Here is a 19,581-nt window from a genome sequence, read left to right as displayed (position 1 = left end):
ACAGGGACAACTCTGCGCTCTTGAATGTCCTCCCCAGATCCTTCTCGTCCTGGTAAAATCGCACCCCGGTGACCGATGTATCCTTCCTGGTCTGGCAGCGCAGTGTCATTGTGTCCCCCTCCAGCAGCGCCCGTGCTGGCACCTGCAGCACCAGCCGGTCTGTGGGACAGGAGGGTCCCATGGCACTGAGGGGCTCGAGACAGGTTCAAGGTGGGTCCCCATGACAACGGGGACCTCTGGGGGAAGTCTCCATTGACGGGAGGATCCCAGGGACACCAGGGGTAACCCCATGGCACTGTTGTCGCCATGTGGGTCCCATTACATTGGGATGAAACGGGGTGCACAGGCATGTCCCTGTATGCAGAGCACAGGCTTTCGACACCCGAGGGGGTGAGGCCACCCACGGAATGGAGCCCACCCAGACCCACTGGGGACCACCTTGATCATTTAACATCCCCCCCTCACCATTGGAGATGCTCACGGGGCGGCTCATCCCCATGCCAGGTCTCTCACACTGGTAGGTGCCACTCTCGGTGACAACGAATCGGTCGGGTCCCTGCAGCCGCCAGCGCTGCCCGTCCTTGTACCAGGTGGTGGCAGCGGCGGTGCCCGAGCCCTGGCAGGTCAGTGTCACCTGGTCCCACAGCACCGGCGGCGTCCAGGGGGGCTGCACGAGGAGCTGGGTGGTCTGGGCGCCTGCGGGTGACAGGGGACACCAGCCTGCCAAGGCCAGCGCGGGATGGGGACAGCGGGGCGGGGACGTGGCATCCCCCCGAGGACTCACCAGCGAGGCCGAAGGTCTGGGCTGGAAGGGAGAAGGGACAGGGCTGGGTGGGGGTGGCACCGCGGGGACAGCGGCACCCGGGGCACGGAGTGTGGGGCTGTCCCCAAACTGTCCCCACGGGGTCACCGGTTTAGCACAGAGATCTTGAGGACAGGGACACCTCTGTCACCCTGGGCTGAGGCAGGACATGGGGACACTGTGGACACCCCATGCTTGGACAAGTCACCTCCACCCACCCCACAGCACCTCCACCCACGGCCACATCCCCACGGCCCTCTGCCCATGATCCCATCCCAATGGCACCTGGCCCCGTGGCCCATCCTGATGGTGCTTGGCCCTTGTCCCTGTCCCTGCATCCCTGTCCCCCTGGCCCTGTCCCCACAGCTGCCCCAGCCCCAAGGTTCCTTTGTATACATCCCAGTCCCTCCACTCCTGTCCCCCTGTTCCTGTCCCCCCCCATTCCTGTCCCCCACAGCCACCCCATGACTCCGGTCACATTTAAGGGGTCCATGCCCATGCTCAGGCTCTTCTGGCCTTGGAGACCTCAGGGCACCCCGCAGCCCCCCTGTGCCCCCTCCCCACCGCTCTCTGCCTCACCAGGGCCCATCCCCGGGGCGTCAGGCCCGTGCCCGGGGCACTCACCCCACAGGAGCAGCGTCACCTTCCCGGCCATCCCGGTGTCCCCGGCCACCCGGGCTGGCTGTCACACGCTGCCGGGGCCACCTGTCCCCTTGGTGGCGGGCAGGAAGCGAGGTCACATCTCATCCCCACGTGTTGGTGGCCCTTGATGGGGGCAGGGTGGGGGCAGGGCAGGGGCAGGGTGGAGACACAGCAGGGGACAGGCTGGGGACATGGTGGGACATGTTGTTCCTAGGAGTGGGGGATTGAGGGGATGTGGGGATCTCAGGATGGGTGTCCCAGGGGAATGGGGAGAGAGGGGAAGTGACAGGGAGTGGCTGTCTGGGGAATGGGGGTCCCCATGTGTCGGGGGGTCCCCGGGATAGGGGTCCTGAGAGAATGGGGGGAAAAGGGATTGGGGGGAATGGGATGGAGATGCTGGGCGACAGGAGACCCAGGATGGGGCACTGAGAAAAGGGGGACACAGGGAATGGGGCTCCCAGAGTCGGGTTCCCAGGGGAATGGGTGTCCCAGGGATGGGCAGTGGCTGGGGGGGCTCGTGGGTCGCAGCTCCTTCACCGGGTGCCTCAGATTTTGGGGTGACTCAGGGCCCAGCACGGCCCCCCCTGGGCACTCATTACCTGGAGCGGCATCACAGGGAGGTCCTGGGTAGCTCCGGTTCTGTGTCCCCCCCACCCTTTGGCTTTTTCCTCTTTATTTCTGTTTTGTCCTTGATTTCCCCACGTTTGTGCCACGCTGCCTCACCCCCCAGTGTGTGGCTCAGTGATCCTGGGGAGCTCCTGAGCAGGGAACGGGTTGGGGGCACCCTGTGCAGGGGGAAAAGGGGGTGCGGGGGTGCAGAGAGGGGTGGGGGGGGCAGTGGGGGATGGGGGTGTCCGGCCGTGCCCCCCAACACTTTCACTTTCTCTCTCCGGCAGCAGAAGGAAGAGGCCGTTTGTGCTGAGAGTCAGACGGGGGTGGGTTCTGACCTGGGGGGGCACATCCAGAGGGGTCCTGTCCTGGGGGGTCCCTGTGCTGGGGGTGACACATCCTGGGGGGATCCTGTCCCAGGGCTGCCCCTTCCCGGCCAGGGGGGTCCTGTCCTGGGGATGGTGGTGCTGGGGGGGTCTCTGGACCCATTCCTGGTGGGGAGGGGGGTCCCTCACCCAGTGGTGTCACACCTGGGGACCCCTGTCCTGGAAGGGCCCTGCTGGCTCCCACTGTCCCTGCTTGGGCACTGTGACCTCTGCAGGGCACAAATTTGGGGATGCCCTGTCCCTTCTATGTCCCTTCCCCTTGACGCTCCCCTCCACTCTGGGAGCCCCCAATCCCCCTTTGGGATCCCCCAAGGTGCAGCCCCTCTTCCCCATCCTGCAGCCCCCTGTGACCCTTCTGTGAGTGAGAAGCCCCACGGGGTGCCAGTGGGGGTGACAGGGGCTGGGTGTCAGTCGGGGAGGGCACAGACCCCGCCACAACCTCCCACAGCCACCCCAAGCCCCCAGCCCTGGCAGGGTCTCAGCGCTGGCAACCAGGAAATGGATGAGACCCTGCAGATGAAACGCTCGGGACACTCCTGGCTGTGCCCCGCTCTGCCCACAACACCCGAGCACCAACCTGCCCCCTCTGCCTCAACACCCGCATGGAAAAATGGAGCTTTTTTCCGTTCTGGAAATGGCTGATTTGGCCAAAAATTGATACCACACCACTGAGACACCGCAAATCAGGAGGGGCTGAAGCTGTTGTGGGGCTGCCCCGCCTCTCCTGCTCCCACTGCCCCCCCACGTGGTTTCCGTCCTGGGGGGTTGGGACACTTTGGGTCTGTTGGTTTTGGGAGAAAACCTATTCCAGACTTCTCCATTCTCGCTCATCCCCTGCAGGATCTGAGCTGGCAAGAGCAGCTTGGGAATGGAGCCCCAGGCAGGAAGCAGCTCCCAAACTCCTCCGTGCAGCCAGTGGCCATCCAAGGGTGGGGCCAGGCCATGCCAGAGCCCCACTGCGCAGGGATGGGCATTGGCCAGCCCTGCTCTGGCCAGCCCCAGGGGCAGCCAGGACCTGAGGGTCCCCCCCGCCCCCTGGGCTTTGACTCTGGCAGCTTTAGAGCTGCTGCAAGGTGAGAATTGTGTGGGGGAAAAGGCGTGGCTGTGGTTTGCTCAGGCCTGCAAGAAGCACAAAAGCCAAGGGGAGCCCAAGCAGTGGCTCTGCGAGGGCCTTTGATGGTTTGCAGAGCAGGGCTGGCTGGAAAGTGCCCCTGCAGGGGCAGCTGCGAGGGAAGCAGCCCGGAAATGCAGCAATGGATCATTTTGTCCCTCTGCCCAAGGCACTGAGGGAGCCCCAAAACTCAGGCAAATCCCACAAGGATCTGCTCAGCACCCTCAGCGGGACCCTCCTCCTTCCCGAGCTGAGCAGGCAGAGCTGAACAAACCAACCCCATTTCTCCCGCTTTAATCCAAACGCTGCCTTTTGGGTCCAAGAAGAGGGAAAAGGGTCCTGTGCCCAACCCCCGGCACTGGGAGGGGGAATGGGGAGGCCCTGGGGTGCTGTGAAGGGCAATGAGGGACCCCTGGGGGGACTCGATGCCTCCCAGTGATCCCCAATTTCCCCCCAAGGTCACATCACACTCTCGTAGGTGGCACCGGGGTCCTGCTGTCCCTCGTAGGGTCCCGGCAGCTGCGCGTTGGTCACTTGTGGATGCCGAGGGGGGGCAGGGCCGGGGGACACCCGTGGGGGCGCTGACAGAGACAGCGGTTGTGGGGACCCGGGAGGGGGTGACACCCGTGGGGGACGTGTCCCTGTCCCCAGCCCCGTACTCACCCCCGCCCGCTCGCTGCCCACGCCGTGGGGCTCCAGCAGCTCCCCCTCCTCCGGGGGGGCCCTGCGGGGATAAGGGGGGGCCTGAGGGTGTGTCTGGGGAAGGGGGAAAGGGGAGTCACGGCCGGAGCCCCCCCACTCACCTGTCCTGGGGCTTCCTGGCAGCTGCAAGGAAAAGGGGAGGGGGAGACCGTGGGGACCCCGAGACCCCTGAACCTTCCTGGGACCTCGGCAGCTCCGACCACCCACAGGACCCCCAAATCCCCACTGGAGCCCTGATTCCCACCACACCCCTGATTCCCCCCTGGACACTCCAAGCACCCCTGAACCCCCAGAACTTCTGCACCACCGCAGTGCCCCTGAGCCCCCTGTGCCCCCGACCCTCTGAGCCCACACAACTCCAAGCCTAACAGGGAGGGGCACCCCCAAACTCCCCAGGGTCCCACAATATTCCCTCATCATCCCTGCACGTCCCTCCAGGAACTCCCCAAATCCTCCAGGAGCTCACACTTCCAGCCCAATGTTCCTCAAAGCCCACCCAGGGCTGCCCCTGGAGCCCAACCAAGACCCTCCAGAATCCTCCTAAAACCCCCAGGACCCCCAGCCGAGGTCACTGTGGGCTCCGTTTCCCCCAGCTCAGGGGCTTTGGCTGCTGCCCCATCGCCCCCCCACTCTGGGGGCTTCCCCTCACTCCAGCACCCCCGTTGGCCCCATTGTCACCCACCCAGGCGCTGCCACCAGTGACAGCCCCCGATGACACCCAGGAGCAGGGCCAAGAACAGGAGGCTCCTGCCGATGTTCACAGCCACTGCTGGGGACAGAGAGGGACACATCAGGGTCAGCTGCCATGCCGGGGCTTCTGCACCCTCCAGTGACCCCGAGTGAGCCCACCTGTGTCCCAGTGTCCCCGCGGTGTCACCGTCAGTGCCAGCTCGGGGCTGAGCGCCCGGAACACGCGGTGCCCGTCCTGTCTCAGCTGGTTGGTGGCCACGCACTGGTAGGTGCCGGAATGTCCCACATGGACGTTGCCGAGCTCCAGGAGGGGACCCCGGGCCACGTCGCGGCCATTGCACAGCCAGGTGAAGGTGACAGGGGCTGAGCCCACCTCCACCGAGCAGCGCAGGGTCACGGGGTCACCCTGAGATTGCTGTGAAGGGGCTGTGTGGGTACTGAGGTGTGGGGTGTCGGGGTGTCAGGGTGGCAGCATTGGGGTGCTCACTGTGCACTGTCACTGTCACCGGCGCCGACTCTTTCCACCCCCGTGACACCTCGGAGTCCACTGAGCCCCTGCAGCAGTAGCGGCCGCTGTGGTGCAGCCGCAGAGGGGACAGGGACAGCTCGGTCCCATCGCGGAACAGCTGCAGTTGTTTCTCCTCACGGTAGAAGGACACCCAGGTCGCCGGATTGTTCTGCCAGCTCCGGCAGCGCAGTGTCACCGTGTCCCCCTCCAGCAGCGCCCGCGCCGGCACCTGCAGCACCAGCCAGGCTGGGGGATAGGGGGGATATGGTCACACCGAGGGGTTCCATGGGGTCCCGATAGCACCGGGACTCCCGATTGGGTCACAGCCAACACACCAGGGGTCTCCGATTCCAACACGGGGGTCCGTTAACACTGGGATGCTCTGGGATGTCCCCGTGTGCAGGGGACGGGCTCTCGTCACACGAAGGTGGGTGACCCATGGAGCGGAGCCCACCCAGAGCCCTCGGGGACCCCGCGGGTGCCAGGCTGGGGACACCCAACCCCCCTCACCATTGAAGACGCTCACTGGGGGGCTCAGCCCGGTGCCGGGTCTGTCACACTGGTAGGTGCCACTCTCGGTGACACGTAATCGGTCGGGTCCCTGCAGCCGCCAGCGCTGCCCGTCCTTGTACCAGGTGGTGGCAGCGGCGGTGCCCGAGCCCTGGCAGGTCAGTGTCACCCGGTCCCACAGCACCGGCGGTGTCCAGGGGGGCTCCACGAGGAGCTGGGTGGTCTGGGCGCCTGTGGGTGACAGGGGACACCAGCCTGCCAGGGCCAGTGTTGGATGGGGACAGCGGGGCGGGGATGTGGCATCCCCCCGAGGACTCACCAGCGAGGCTGAGGGTCTGGGCTGGAAGGGAGAAGGGAGAGGGCTGGGTGGGGGTGGCACCGCGGGGACAGCGGCACCCGGGGCGCGGAGTGTGGGACTGTCCCTGAAGTGTCCCTGTACAGACACGGGTCTGGCACTCACCTCTTGGGGATTGGGACACCGTGGCTGCCCCAGGCTAAGGCAGGACATGGGGACACTGTGGACACCCCAGGCAGGAGGAGACCTTGGACACCCCGTGCTGGCCCAGGTCACCCCCACCAGCCCCACAGCACCTGTCCCCCATGGCCCATCCCCATGGTGCTTATCCCCTTGTCCCTGTCCCTGCATCCCTGTGCCCCGGGCCCTGTCCCCACAGCTCTCCCAGCTCCATGATGCCTCCCCACACCCCTGTTCACCCATTATTGTCCCCACTCTCACGTCCACATGACCCCGGTCACCTCATGGACCAGCTCTGCTGGCCTTGGGGACCTCAGGGCACACCGCAGACCCCCTCTGCCCCCTCCCCACCGCTCTCTGCCTCACCAGGGCCCATCCCCAGGGCATCAGGCCCGTGCCCGGGGCACTCACCCCACAGGAGCAGCGCCACCTTCCCGGCCATCCCGCTGTCCCCGGCCACCCAGGCTGGCTGTCACACACTGCCAGGGCCACCTGTCCCCTGGGTGGAGGCTCTTTGGCCAAAGAGGAAGAAAGCGAGGTCAGGTCTCGTCCTTATGTTGGGGGCAGGGTGGGGACAGGCTGGGGGCAGGGTGGGGACATTGTGGAACATGGCGAGGACATGGTGGGGACATGGTGGGGATGTGGTGTTGCCAGAATTTGGAGGCTGAGGAGGCGTAGGGAGCCAAGGATGGGTGTCCAGGGCAATGCGGGTGCCATGGGAGCAGGGACTCAGGGATGAGAGTCCCAGGGGAACGTGGGCTCCAGGGATTTGGGATCATGGGATGGGGATCCTTATGGGATAGGGGGGCTGGGGGAAAGGGGCCCCCATGGGAATGGGGATCCTGCGGGAATCAAAGTCTCAGGGAAGGGGGGTCTCAGGGGCTGGAGTTACCAGGATGGGGGTCCTTGGGAATGGAGATGCTGGGGAATGGCTGTCCCGGGCTGGGCGTCCCAGGGAGGGGGGACATAAGGAATGGGGGTCCCATGATCGGGGTTCACAGAGGAATGGGGGTCCCAGATTTTGGGAGCCCAGAGCTTGGACACCCCAGATTTTGGGGTCCCTGGTCCCTGAGGTCCCAGATTTTGGGGTCCCTGAGGTCCCCGAGGTCCCAGATTTTGGGAGCCCAGAGCTTGGACTTCCCAGATTTTGGGGTCCCTATCCTGGGGTCCCAGATTTTGGGGTCCCTTTCCTGGGGTCCCAGATTTTGGGAGCCCAGAGCTTGGACGCCCCAGATTTTGGGGTCCCTGGTTCCTGAGGTCCCAGATTTTGGGAGCCCAGAGCTTGAACACCCCAGATTTTGGGGTCCCTGGTCCCTGAGGTCCCAGATTTTGGGGTCCCTGTCCCTGAGGTCCCAGATTTTGGAGCACCCCGGGGAGGGGGGCTGGGCTGGGATTAGGGCGGGGAGGGCTTGGTCAGGGGCAAAACAGACTCGATTTGGGGGGAATTCATTGAATTTATTGTGCATCAAACTGAAGAATGAGAAGGAAAACCAACCCTAAAACTCCCTCTCCGCATCCCGGGGCTCCTCCAGGGCTGCGGGAGGGGGGATGGGGGCTCTGCTCCCCGGGGACCCCCTCGTGTCCCCCCCGCCTGTCCCCAGCAGCCCCCGCCAGGTCCCAGTGGCCACTTTGGGGCGCTCTGGGGTGGTTTCCAGGCGGATTCTCCCCGATTTGTGGGGCTCAGAGGGACGAAGGGGCGGTGGCCACGGATGGGGGACAGGGCCAGCTGCTGGCAGCTCCCGGTGGCCACGGGCGGGAGGACAGGGCCAGCTGCTGGCCGCTCCCGGTGGCCACGGGCAGGGTGGGCACCCACGGTGCGACGTGACACACGTGTGTGGGTGCCCCCAGTGCCCCCAGTGCCCCCCAGTGTCACGGCACATTCTCGTAGATGCCACCGCGCTCCCGCAGTCGCCAATGGGGTCCCCGCAGCTCGGTGTTGGTCACTTGGGGGCTCCGGGGGGGGGCGGGCTGGGGGTCCCCTGAGAGAGAGAGAGAGCGGTTGGGGGGAGCCGGGTGGGGGGTGACAGCAGCGGGTGACGGGTCCGGGTCCCTGTGCCCCCCGTGCTGCCCGTGCCCCCCGTGCCCCCCTCCCCACTCACCCTTCAGCCGCTCGCTGCGCGCGATGTTGGCGTAAAGTGCCTCGGCCCGGGGGGCCCTGCGGGGACCAGGGGGGGCTGCTGGAGTGGGGGTTCTGGAGCTTGTGGGGTAAAAGGGGGGCCAGGACTGGAGCCCCCCACTCACCTTTCCTCGTGCTTCCTGGAGGCTGTGAAGGAAAAAGGAGGGGGGGGTTGTGGGGTGCCCAGGGCTACTGAAAGCCCGTGGGAGCCCCAGCCTCCCTCCCCCCTTCCCCCCCCGGAACTCCTGAGCCCCCAGCGGACCCTCAGTTCCTCCCAGGACCCCTGAGCCTCCCCTATGCCCCCCAGAAGCCTGGAATCACCCTGGTGTTCTGGAACCCCTGAGCCCCCAGAGCCCCAAGGCCGAGACGGAGGGGGAGCCCCCAAACTGCCCCGAAACCCCTGAAAGTACCCCCAACATCTCAACGCCACCCAAAGCCCCCAGGACACTGAGCTGGGGTCAGAGGGGGCTCACCCACCCCCAAGTCAGGGGCTGTGGGTGTCACCCCATCACCTCCCGTCTCTGGGGAGCTTCCCCCAACTCCCTGGGACCCCCAACCCCCCCATTGTCACCCACCCAGGCGGTGCTACCGGTGCCAACCCACAATGACACCCATGAGCAGGACCAGGAACAGGAGGGTACCACCGACCCCTGCGGCCACTGCTGGGGACAGAGAGGGGGTCACACCGAGGTCACCCAGAATCCTGGGGGTTCTGCACCCCGTGGTAACCCCGAGTGACCCCACCTGTGTCCCAGTGTGCCCGCGGTGTCACCGTCAGTGCCAGCTCGGGGCTGAGCGCCCGGAACACGCGGTGCCCATCCTGTCCCAGCTGGTTGATGGCCACGCACTGGTAGGTGCCAGAATGTCCCACATGGACGTCGCCGAGCTCCAGGAGGGGACCCCGGGCCACCTCGCTGCTGTTGCGCAGCCAGGTGAAGGTGACAGGGGCTGAGCCCACCTGCACCGAGCAGCGCAGGGTCACAGGGTCACCTGCGCGCACCGGGTGTGCCAGGGCACCGGGGCTGATGGTGGCATTGGCCACAGGCACTGCAGGGACACAGACGGGACTGGCACTTGGCCAGGGGCGATGGGGATATCGTGGGTGGGGTCTCCCCATTCCTGAGGGTCCTACTCACCCAGGATGGTGACATTCAGGGGGACACTCTCAGCCACACTGTCCCCGTCGCTGGCCCTGCACTGGTAGTGGCCGCTGTCATTGTCCCCAACGTGGCGCAGCTCCAGGCTGGGGCCGGTGCGCAGAAGTGCCCACGAGTCCCCCCGGTGCCAGGAGAAGGACAGGGGACCTGTCCCCGTGGCCACCACGCAGCTCAGCACCAGGCGGTCCCCCAGTGCCACCTGTGCCCCGGGGGGCTGCGCCGACACGGACACCCCCGAGAGAGGGACCCCTGCGGGGGACAAGATGCGTGGGGTGGGGGACACGAGAGGGGAAGGAGGGCGGGGTCGGAGAGGGTGGAGGGGACTCAAGTGGGAGAGAAAGGGACCCAGGGAGTGAGACGAAATTCTCCATCATGGTGTGGAGGAGCATGGCAGAGGAGGGGTTGGGAAAGGGGCCAAGAGAATCCAGAGCCTCCTGAAGGCCACTTTGGCCATCAAAGCAAGGAAGGTCCAGGGCCCTGCCAGGTTCCTGCTGGTGGAGGAAACGTGCCAGGGGAAGCGTTTGGGGTTTGTTCCTTGTCGGGGGCTTTCCGTGGGCATCGTTCCTTTTGTGACCCTTTGGATTCGGAATCTTGTTGCTGTTGCTGTTGGTTTCCTTCTCTCAGTGCAGTTTGCAGGAAATTGTTCTTCTCTCAGCCCTTTGGGATCTTTGCCTTTTGTGCCTCCACTGGGAGGGCGAGGGAGCAGCAGCCCCTGCTTTTCAGTGGCAGCCCAAAACTGGAGAATCCCATTCCTAAAGCCCGGCAGAGCTGAACAAACAAACACCAATTCTGCCAGTTTAACCAAAAAGCTGCATTTTGGTGTCAGTGACAGGGAAAGGGGTCCTGTGCCCCCTGGCACTGGGAGGAGAGGTGGGGAGCAATGGGTGTACTGGGAGTACTGGGAGGGGGAATGCAGAGGCACTGGGAATACAGCGGGACTGGGAGATAGAATGGGGAACATCTGGATGTACTGGGAGCAATAGAGAAGTACTGGGAACAAGATCAAGCAGCTCTTGGGGGTTGTGGGGGCAGTGGGAGGGAGAATGGGAGGTACTGGGGACACTGGGAAGGGGAGCAGAGAGCCTCACATGGTACTGGGAGTACTGCGGGGAGCGGAATGTGGAAGTCGCTGTGGTACTGGGAGTACTGGGATGGGGAGTGGGGAACCACTGGGGCTACTGGAAGTGGGAGAGAGGAACCCCTGCTGGTACTGGAAGGAGGAATGAGAAGCACTGGCCACCCTATGCAGCTCCCCTCCCCCAGCTTGTGACCACCTTCCCAGACAAGTTGGGAAACCACTGAAGCTGAGGGGGAATGGGGGATCCAGTGCCCCCAATGCCCCTTTAGTGGCCCCAGAATCACATCTTGGTGTCCCTGATGTCACTGGGTTCCCACAGCCGTGTGTGGGCTCCTGGAAGCTCTGCACAGGTCACCTGGAGGTCCTGGGGTGGGGTGGTGCAGGGGGATCCTGTGAGAGATACTGGTTGTGGGTACCTGGGTGGGGGGGTGACACCCATGGGTGACGTGTCCCCATCCCTCCCCTGTACTCACCCCCTGCCCGCCCAGTGCCTACAATGTGGGTGTACAGCACCTCCCCCTCTTGCCGGGGGCCTGAAGACTCCGGGGGGGCCTTGCAGGACAAAAGGGGGTGTGAAGGGTATCTGCAGAGGAGGGAAAAGGCGGTCCATGGCCACAGCCCCCCACTCACCTGTCCTGGGGCTTCCTGGCTGCTGCAAGGAAAGGTGGGGGGATGACTGTGGGGTCCCCAGAGCTCCTGAACCCTCCTTGGACCCTGGGTCATCCAACCCCCCCTAGGACTCCTGACTCCCTCCAGGACCTCCAAACACCCCCAAAGCCCCCAGAACCCTGAACCACCCCAGTACCGCTGACTTCCCTGTGACCTCTGAGCTCCCAGAAGCCCAAGCCCGGCAGGGAGATCCACCCCCCCCAAACTCCCGCAGAATCCCTGAAGAGCCCTCAACATCCCTGTAAAACCCTCCAAGACCACCTCAAAGACCCCAGCAGCTCCCAGTGCCACCCCAATATTCCTCAAGGTCCCCCGGGGAATGATCCAGGAGTCCCTGAAGACCCCTCCAAACATCCCAGCAGTCAGAGCCAAGGTCACTGGGGCTCAGTCCCCACCATGTCAGGGGCTGTGGGTGCCACCCCATGGCCCCCCAGTCTTGGGGCCTCTCTCCAAACCAAGGAGCCCCATCCACCCCCATTGTCACCCACCCTTGTGTTGCCACCACTGACAGCTCATGGTGACTCCCAGCAGCAGGAGCAGGAACAACAGGGACCCAGCAACCCCTGCAGCCACTGCTGGGGAATGAGGCGTTCTGTGCGTGCTTCCACCTGGAGACAGAAGGTCCTCATCACCCAGGACTGTGACCCACGGTGGCAGCGGCTGTCACGCAGAGTGGGTTGGGATGGGGATGTGATGGATGGGATGGGTGAGATGGGGGCTGCTGTGACTGGTGGGCCCCCCATCCCTGCACTCATTGCGCACCGTGACGCGGAGCCGGGCGCTGCTCTCCCGCACGGCCCCTGCTGGGACCGCACCTGGCAGCTGTAATTCCCCAAGTGGGAGACCCCCACGGCGGGCAGCAGGAGCTGCGGGGACCCCTGCGGGCCCCCCACCAACCGCCCGTCGCGGTAGAAGAGGTGCAGGAGGGGGGCTCGGGGCCGCAGGGGGCTGGGGGTGCTGAGGCAGCTGAGATTCAGGGGGGACCCCTTGGTGGGCTTGGGTGGACCCTCCAGCACCGGCACCGGGAAGAGATCTGGGAAGGAGACGGGGGGGGCCCGATCACCCCGAGCCAGCAGGGGAGGGGGTGCTGAGGTGTGGGGGATTGTGGGGAGCTCACTGTGCACTGTCAGCAGGGGGACGCAGTGATGCGCAAGCTGCTGGGGATGAGAGTGGGGGAATCACAGTATTTGGGGTGGCGGCCGTGGGGGTGCTCACCGTGCACTGTCACAGTCACTGGCACTGACTCCAGCCGGTTGGTTCCCATCTGGCAATTGCAGCGGTAGCGGCCACTGTGGTACAGCTGCAGGGGAGACAGGGACAACTCTGTCCCATTGAGGGGCCCCCCCAGATCCTTCTCCTTGTACTAAAATCGCACCCCGGTGACTGACTTGTTCTGCCAGCCCCGGCAGCGCAGTGTCACCGTGTCCCCCTCCAGCAGCGCCCGCGCCGGCACCTGCAGCACCAACCAGGCTGGGGTACAGGAGGGTCCCATCGCGCTGAGGGGATTGAGACAGGTCCCAGGTGGGTCCCCACGGCACCGGGGACCTCTGGGGGGAGTCTCCATTGCCGGGAGGATCCCAGGGACACCAGGGGTAACCCCATGGCACAGTTGTTGCCATGAGGGTACTATTAAACTGGGATGCACTGGGATGCACTGGCATGGCCAGGTATGCAGGGGACAGGCTCTCGCCACATGAGAGGTATGAAGACATCCACGGAGTGGAGCCCACCCTGAACATTTCTGATCCCCCCTCACCATTGGAGACGATCACGGGGGGGCTCAGCCCGGTGTCAGGTCTGTGACACTGGTAGGTGCCACTCTCGGTGACAACGAATCGGTCGGGTCCCTGCAGCCACCCGCGCTGCCCGTCCTTGTACCAGGTGGTGGCACCGGCAGTGCCCAAGCCCTGGCAGGTCAGTGTCACCCGGTCCCACAGCACCGGCGGCGTCCAGGGCGGCTCCACGAGGAGCTGGGTGGTCTGGGCGCCTGCGGGTGACAGGGGACACCAGCCTGCCAGGGCCAGTGTTGGATGGGGACAGCGGGGCGGGGACGTGGCATCCCCCCGAGGACTCACCAGCGAGGCCGAGGGTCTGGGCTGGAAGGGAGAAGGGACAGGGCTGGGTGGGGGTGGCACCACGGGGACAGCGGCACCCGGGGCACGGAGTGTGGGGCTGTCCCCAAACTGTCCCCACGGGGTCACCGGTTTAGCACGGAGGTCTTGAGGACAGGGACACCTCTGTCACCCTGGGCTGAGGCAGGACATGGGGACACTGTGGACACCCCATGCTTGGACAAGTCACCTCCACCCACCCCACAGCACCTGTCCCCACTGGCACATCTCCATGGCCCTCTGCCCATGATCCCATCCCAATGGCACCTGGCCCCGTGGCCCATCCTGATGGTGCTTGTCCCTTGTCCCTGTCCCTGCATCCCTGTCCCCCTGGCCCTGTCCCCACAGCTGCCCCAGCCCCAATGTTCCTTTTGCTACATCCCACTCCCTCCATTCCTGTGCCCCCCTGTTCCTGTCCCCACAGCCACCCCACGAGTCAGGTCACATTTAATGGGTGCATGCCCATGCTCGGGCTCTGCTGACCTTGGGGACCTCAGGGCACCCCAAAGCCCCGCTATGCCCCCTCCCCACCATTCTCTGCCTCACCAGGGCCCATCTCTGGGGCGTCAGGCCCGTGCCCAGGGCACTCACCCCACAGGAGCAGCGCCACCTTCCCGGCCATCCCGGTGTCCCCGGTCACCCGGGCTGGCTGTCACACGCTGCCGGGGCCACCTGTCCCCTGGGTGGAGGCTCTTTGGCCAAAGAGGAAGGAAGAGAGGTCAGGTCTGTACCCATGTGCTGGTGGCCCTTGGTGGGGGCAGGGTGGAGAGATGCTGGGGACATAGCGGGACATGGTGAGACATGGTGGGGACATGAGAGTTGGGAGTCCCAGGAATGTGGGGAGCTCAGGATAGATTTCCAGAGGAACAGGGGGGCCCAGGGATGGGGATCCCAGTGAATATGGGCCCCACAGATTTGGGGTCATGGAATGAAGATCCCAGGGGTGGAGGTTCCTGAGGGACTGGAGAGCCCATGGGATGGGGTCAAGGGGAGGGGGCTGCTGGGCAATGGAGGTTCTGGGAAATGGGCATCCTGGGATGGGGATCCCCAGGAGAGGGGACTTAGGGAATGAGATCCCATGGTTGTGGTTCCCAGAGGAATGGGGATCCCAGGCATGGGCAGTGGCTGGGTGGTCTTGTGGGTCACAGCTCCTTCACAGGGTGCCTCAGATTTGGGGTGAGGCAGACAAAAGCAGAGACCCCCGTAGTGTTGGTGGTCTGTGGGGAACACCACGGGGTTCTCACGGTGCTCCGGCTCTGTGCTCCCCACCCTGGCACTTCTTCTTCTCTTTGTTTCTATTTTTTCTTATTTACCTCACTTTTGTGCACTCCCCCTCCCACTTCATGGCTCGGTGATCCTGGGGAGCTTCAGAGCAGGGAAGGGGTTGGGGAGACCCTGTGCAGGCAAAATAGGGTGTGCAGGGGCGCAGAGAGGGGTGGGGGGGCAGTGAGGGATGGGGGAGTCCAGCTGTGCCCCCAAACACTTTCACTTTCTCTCTCCGGCAGCAGAAGGAAGAGGCCGTTTGTGCTGAGAGTCAGATGGGGGGCAGGTTCTGACCTGGGGGGGCACTGGGGCAGGAATCCCCAGGACATGGCACCCCCAGAATGAGGACCCACCTGGGACAAGACCCAGGTGTCACCACAGCAGAGAAGCCCTTTTCCTCCAGGACAGGACCCCTCTGGATGTGCCCCCCCAGGTCAGAACCCACCCCCCCTCTGACTCTCAGCACAAATGGCCTCTTCCTTCTGCTGCCCGAGAGAGAAAGTGAAAGTGTTGGGGGCACAGCCGGAAACCCCCATCCCCCACTGCCCCCCCCACCCCTCTCTGCGCCCCCGCACCCCCTATTTCCCCTGCACAGGGTGCCCCCAACCCGTTCCCTGCTCAGGAGCTCCCCAGGATCACTGAGCCGCACACTGGGGGGTGAGGCAGCGTGGCACAAATGTGAGGAAATGAAGGACAAAAGAGAAATAAAGAGGAACAAGTGCCAAAGGGTGGGGGGGACACAGAACCGGAGCTACCCAGGACCCCCTGTGATGCTGCCCCAGGTAATGAGCGCACCGGGGGGGCTGTGCTGGGCCCTGAGTCACCCCAAAATCTGAGGCACCCGGTGAAGGAGCTGCGACCCACGAGCCCCCCCAGCCACTGCCCATCCCTGGGACCCCCATTCCCCTGGGAACCCGACCGTGGGAGCCTCATTCCCTGTGTCCCCCTTTTCTAGGAGCCCCATCCTGGGTCTCCTGTCGCCCAGCATCTCCATCCCCTTTTCCCCAACCCCTTCGACCCCATTCCCTCAAGAACCCCATCCTGGGCACCCCCTAACACATGGGGACCCCATTCCCCAGACAGACACTCCCTGTCACTTCCCCTCTCTCCCCATTCCCCTGGGACACCCATCCTGAGATCCCTACATGCCCAGAGCCCCCCACTCCTGGGAACACCATGTCCCACCATGTCCCCAGCCTGTCCCCTGCTGTGTCTACACCCTACCCCCACCCTGCAACACCCTGCCCCCATCAAGGGCCACCAGCACGTGGGGGCGAGACGTGACCTCGCTTCCTGCCCGCCACCCAGGGGACAGGTGGCCGCAGCAGCGTGTGACAGCCAGCCCGGGTGGCCGGGGACACCGGGATGGCCGGGAAGGTGACGCTGCTCCTGTGGGGTGAGTGCCCTGGGCACGGGCCTAAGGCCCCGGGAATGGGCCCTGGTGAGGCAGAGAGTGGTGGGGAGGGGGCGCAGGGGGCACAGCGGTGTGCCCTGAGGTCCCCAAGGCCAGCAGAGCCCGAGCATGGGCATGGACCCCTTAAATGTGACCAGAGTCATGGGGTGGCTGTGGGGGACAGGAATGGGGACCGGAACAGGGGGGGAGGAATGGAGGGAGTGGGATGTAGCAAAAGGAACGTTGGGGCTGGGGCAGCTGTGGGGACAGGGCCAGGGGGACAGGGATGCAAGCACAGGGACAAGGGCCAAGCACCATCAGGATGGGCCATGGGGCCAGGTGCCATTGGGATGGGATCATGGGCAGAGGGGCCAGTGGGGACAGGTGCTGTGGGGTGGGTGGAGGTGACTTGTCCAAGCATGGGGTGTCCACAGTGTCCCCATGTCCTGCCTCAGCCCAGGGTGACAGAGGTGTCCCTGTCCTCAAGACCTCCGTGCTATACCGGTGACCCCGTGGGGAGAATTTGGGGACAGCCCCACACTCTGTGTCCCAGGTGCCGCTGTCCCTGCGGTGCCACCCCCACCCAGCCCTGTCCCTTCTCCCTTCCAGCCCAGACCCTTGGCCTCGCTGGTGAGTCCTCGGGGGGATGCCACATCCCCGCTCCGCTGTCCCCATCCCGCGCTGGCCCTGGCAGGCTGGTGTCCCCTGTCACCCGCAGGTGCCCAGACCACCCAGCTCCTCGTGCAGCCCCCCTGGACACCGCCGGTGCTGTGGGACCGGGTGACACTGACCTGCCAGGGCTCGGGCACCGCCGCTGCCACCACCTGGTACAAGGACGGGCAGCGCTGGCGGCTGCAGGGACCCGACCGATTCGTTGTCACCGAGAGTGGCACCTACCAGTGTGACAGACCTGACACCGGGCTGAGCCCCCCCGTGAGCGTCTCCAATGGTGAGGGGGGTTGGGTGTCCCCAGCCTGGCACCCGCGGGGTCCCCGAGGGCTCTGGGTGGGCTCCGCTCCAGGGGTCACCCCCTGGTGTGACGAGAGCCCGTCCCCTGCACACGGGGACATCCCAGAGCATCCCAGTGCGAGCAGAGCTCCGTGTTGGAATTGGGGACCCCTGGTGTGCTGGGGGTGACCCAATCCCTGCGTCCCGGTGCCATCCGGACCCCATGGAACCCCACGGTGTGACCGGACACCCCCTGTTCCACAGACCGGCTGGTGCTGCAGGTGTCAGCGCGGGCGCTGCTGGAGGGGGACACGGTGACACTGCGCTGCCGGGGCTGGCAGGACAACCCAGTGACCTCGGTGTCCTTCTACCACGAGGAGAAACAACTGCAGCGGTTCCGCGATGGGACCGAGCTGTCCCTGTCCCCTCTGCGGCTGCACGACAGCGGCCGCTACCGCTGCAGGGGCTGGGTGGAATCCAGCCTGTCGCGGGGGCGGAAGGAGTCGGTGTCGGCGCCGGTGACAGTGACAGTGCACGGTGAGCACCCCACAGCCGCCACCCTGACGCCCCGACACCCCCACACCTCAGCACCCCCACAGCCCCTTCACAGCAATCTCGGGGTCACGCTCCCGCCACCCCATCTCCTTCCCAGAGCTGTTCCCGGTGCCGGTGCTGGAGGGTCCCCCCGAGCCCACCGAGGGGTCCCCCCTCAATCTCAGCTGCCTCAGCACCCCCAGCCCCCTGCGGCCCCGAGCCCCCCTCCTGTACCTCTTCTACCGGCACGGGCGGTTGGTGGGGGGCCCGCAGGGGTCCCCGCAGCTCCTGCTGCCCACCGTGGGGGTCTCCCACTTGGGGAATTACAGCTGCCAGGTGCGCTCCGAGCGGGGGCGGTGAGGAAGAGCAGCGCCCGGCTCCGCGTCACGGTGCGCAGTGAGTGCGGGGATGGGCGCGGGGAGCCCCGACAGCCGCCGCGGATCCCCCAGTCCTGCCTGGGCGCCCCGCAGCCCTCCATGACACCTTCTTGAGGTCCCCCATCACTCTCATCTGTCCCTTTATCACTCACCGGGTCCCCTCACCCCTCCCTAGGTACACCTCTCCCTCACTTAGGTCCCTCCATGGTCCACAGGTCCCATCCATGACTGGCTCCACAAAACCTTCCCTGTGGTTCCCTCCAATCCTCTCCAGGTTGCCCCTCCATGAACCTCCCTGGGGTCCCTTCCACCCCTTCCGATCTTCCCCCCCACCTCTTGGCCCCCTTCTTCCTCAATGGGTTCTGGCCACCCCTCCCTGACCCTCTCCCACCCTGAGTCCTTCACTGGTCCCTGGTGTCCCCCACCCTTCCCAAGTCCCCCATTCCCTTTCTGCCCCTCCCGCAGGGGTCCCGCTCTCGGGGGTGTCCGTGTCGGCGCAGCCCCCCGGGGCACAGGTGATACTGGGGGACCGCCTGGTGCTGAGCTGCGCCGTGGCTGGGGGGACAGGTCCCCTGTCCTTCTCCTGGCACCGGGGGGACTCATGGGAACTGCTGGGCACCGGCCCTCACCTGGAGCTGCGCCACGTTGGGGACAATGACAGCGGCCACTACCAGTGCAGGGCCAGCAACGGGCACAGTGTGGCCAAGAGTGTCCCCCTGAATGTCACTGTCCTGGGTGAGCAGGACCCTCAGGAATGGGGTGACCCCACCCATGACATCCCCATCCCCCCATGCCAGGTGCCAGCCTCATCTTTGTCCCCGCAGTGCCCGTGGCCAATGCCACCATCAGTCCCGGTGCCCTGGCACAGCCGGTGCGCGCAGGTGACCCCGTGACCCTGTGCTGCTCGGTGCAGGTGGGCTCAGCCCCTGTCACCTTCACCTGGCTGCGCAACGGCCGCGAGGTGGCCCGGGGTCCCCTCCTGGAGCTCGGCGACGTCCATGTGGGACATTCCGGCACCTACCAGTGCGTGGCCACCAACCAGCTGGGACAGGACGGGCACCGCGTGTTCCGGGCGCTCAGCCCCGAGCTGGCACTGACGGTGACACCGCGGGCACACTGGGACACAGGTGGGGTCACTCGGGGTCATTGGGATTGCAGCATCCCCGGCATGGCAGGTGACCCTGATGTGTCTCCCTCTGTCCCCAGCAGTGGCTGCAACAGTTGCCGGGTCCCTCCTGTTCCTGGTTCTGCTCGTGGGTGTCACTGTGGGCTGGTACTGGTGGCACCGCCTGGGTGGGTGACAATGGGGCCGACGGGGGCCCTGGGGAGCTGGGAGGCCACCTAGAATGTGGGGATGATGGGGCAGCACCCACAGCCCCTGACTTGGGCAGCGCTGAGCCCCCAGTGACATTTGCTCGAGGTCCTCAATGATTTGGGGTGGTGTTGGAGGGTGGTGCAGGGATGCTGGGGGTTCTTTCAGGAATCCTGGGATAGTTTGGA

General features: G+C 65.3%; 2 protein-coding genes across 29 annotated transcripts in view; one reads left to right on the top strand and one right to left on the bottom strand.

The window, feature by feature from the left end:
- LOC116436186 (Fc receptor-like protein 4) overlaps nt 1-19,581 on the top strand; it is a 187,336-nt gene that overhangs the window by 56,599 nt on the left and 111,156 nt on the right. For 2 of the 16 annotated variants that reach the window (XM_032093189.1, XM_032093188.1), the window contains exons 1-4: nt 16,051-16,225; nt 16,832-16,852; nt 16,941-17,171; nt 17,435-17,707. The exons of 7 other annotated variants lie outside the window; for them this stretch is intronic. In XM_032093189.1, coding sequence (XP_031949080.1) covers nt 16,195-16,225; nt 16,832-16,852; nt 16,941-17,171; nt 17,435-17,707 — 556 coding nt within the window. In that variant the 5' untranslated portion in view covers nt 16,051-16,194. Of the gene's footprint in view, nt 1-16,049; nt 16,226-16,831; nt 16,853-16,940; nt 17,172-17,434; nt 17,708-17,822; nt 18,101-18,546; nt 18,817-18,905; nt 19,209-19,287; nt 19,375-19,581 lie in introns of those variants that run through there. 7 more of the 16 variants (XM_032093181.1, XM_032093170.1, XM_032093178.1 and 4 more) reach the window with 6 other exon arrangements.
- The window catches only part of LOC116436193 (Fc receptor-like protein 4), a 75,464-nt gene that overhangs the window by 8,401 nt on the left and 47,482 nt on the right, over nt 1-19,581 (bottom strand). For 4 of the 13 annotated variants that reach the window (XM_032093209.1, XM_032093213.1, XM_032093206.1 and 1 more), the window contains one exon: nt 5,430-5,696. In XM_032093209.1, coding sequence (XP_031949100.1) covers nt 5,430-5,696 — 267 coding nt within the window. Of the gene's footprint in view, nt 1-5,429; nt 5,697-5,960; nt 6,192-6,279; nt 6,301-6,846; nt 6,972-13,211; nt 13,443-13,530; nt 13,552-14,157; nt 14,931-19,581 lie in introns of those variants that run through there. The other 9 variants (XM_032093207.1, XM_032093210.1, XM_032093208.1 and 6 more) reach the window with 9 other exon arrangements.

This window comes from Corvus moneduloides, chromosome 29 (assembly GCF_009650955.1).
Source record: "Corvus moneduloides isolate bCorMon1 chromosome 29, bCorMon1.pri, whole genome shotgun sequence".
Classification (NCBI taxonomy): domain Eukaryota; kingdom Metazoa; phylum Chordata; class Aves; order Passeriformes; family Corvidae; genus Corvus; species Corvus moneduloides.
The sequence above is the reverse complement of the archived record's forward strand: the minus strand, read 5'-3'. Positions and strand labels throughout refer to the sequence as shown.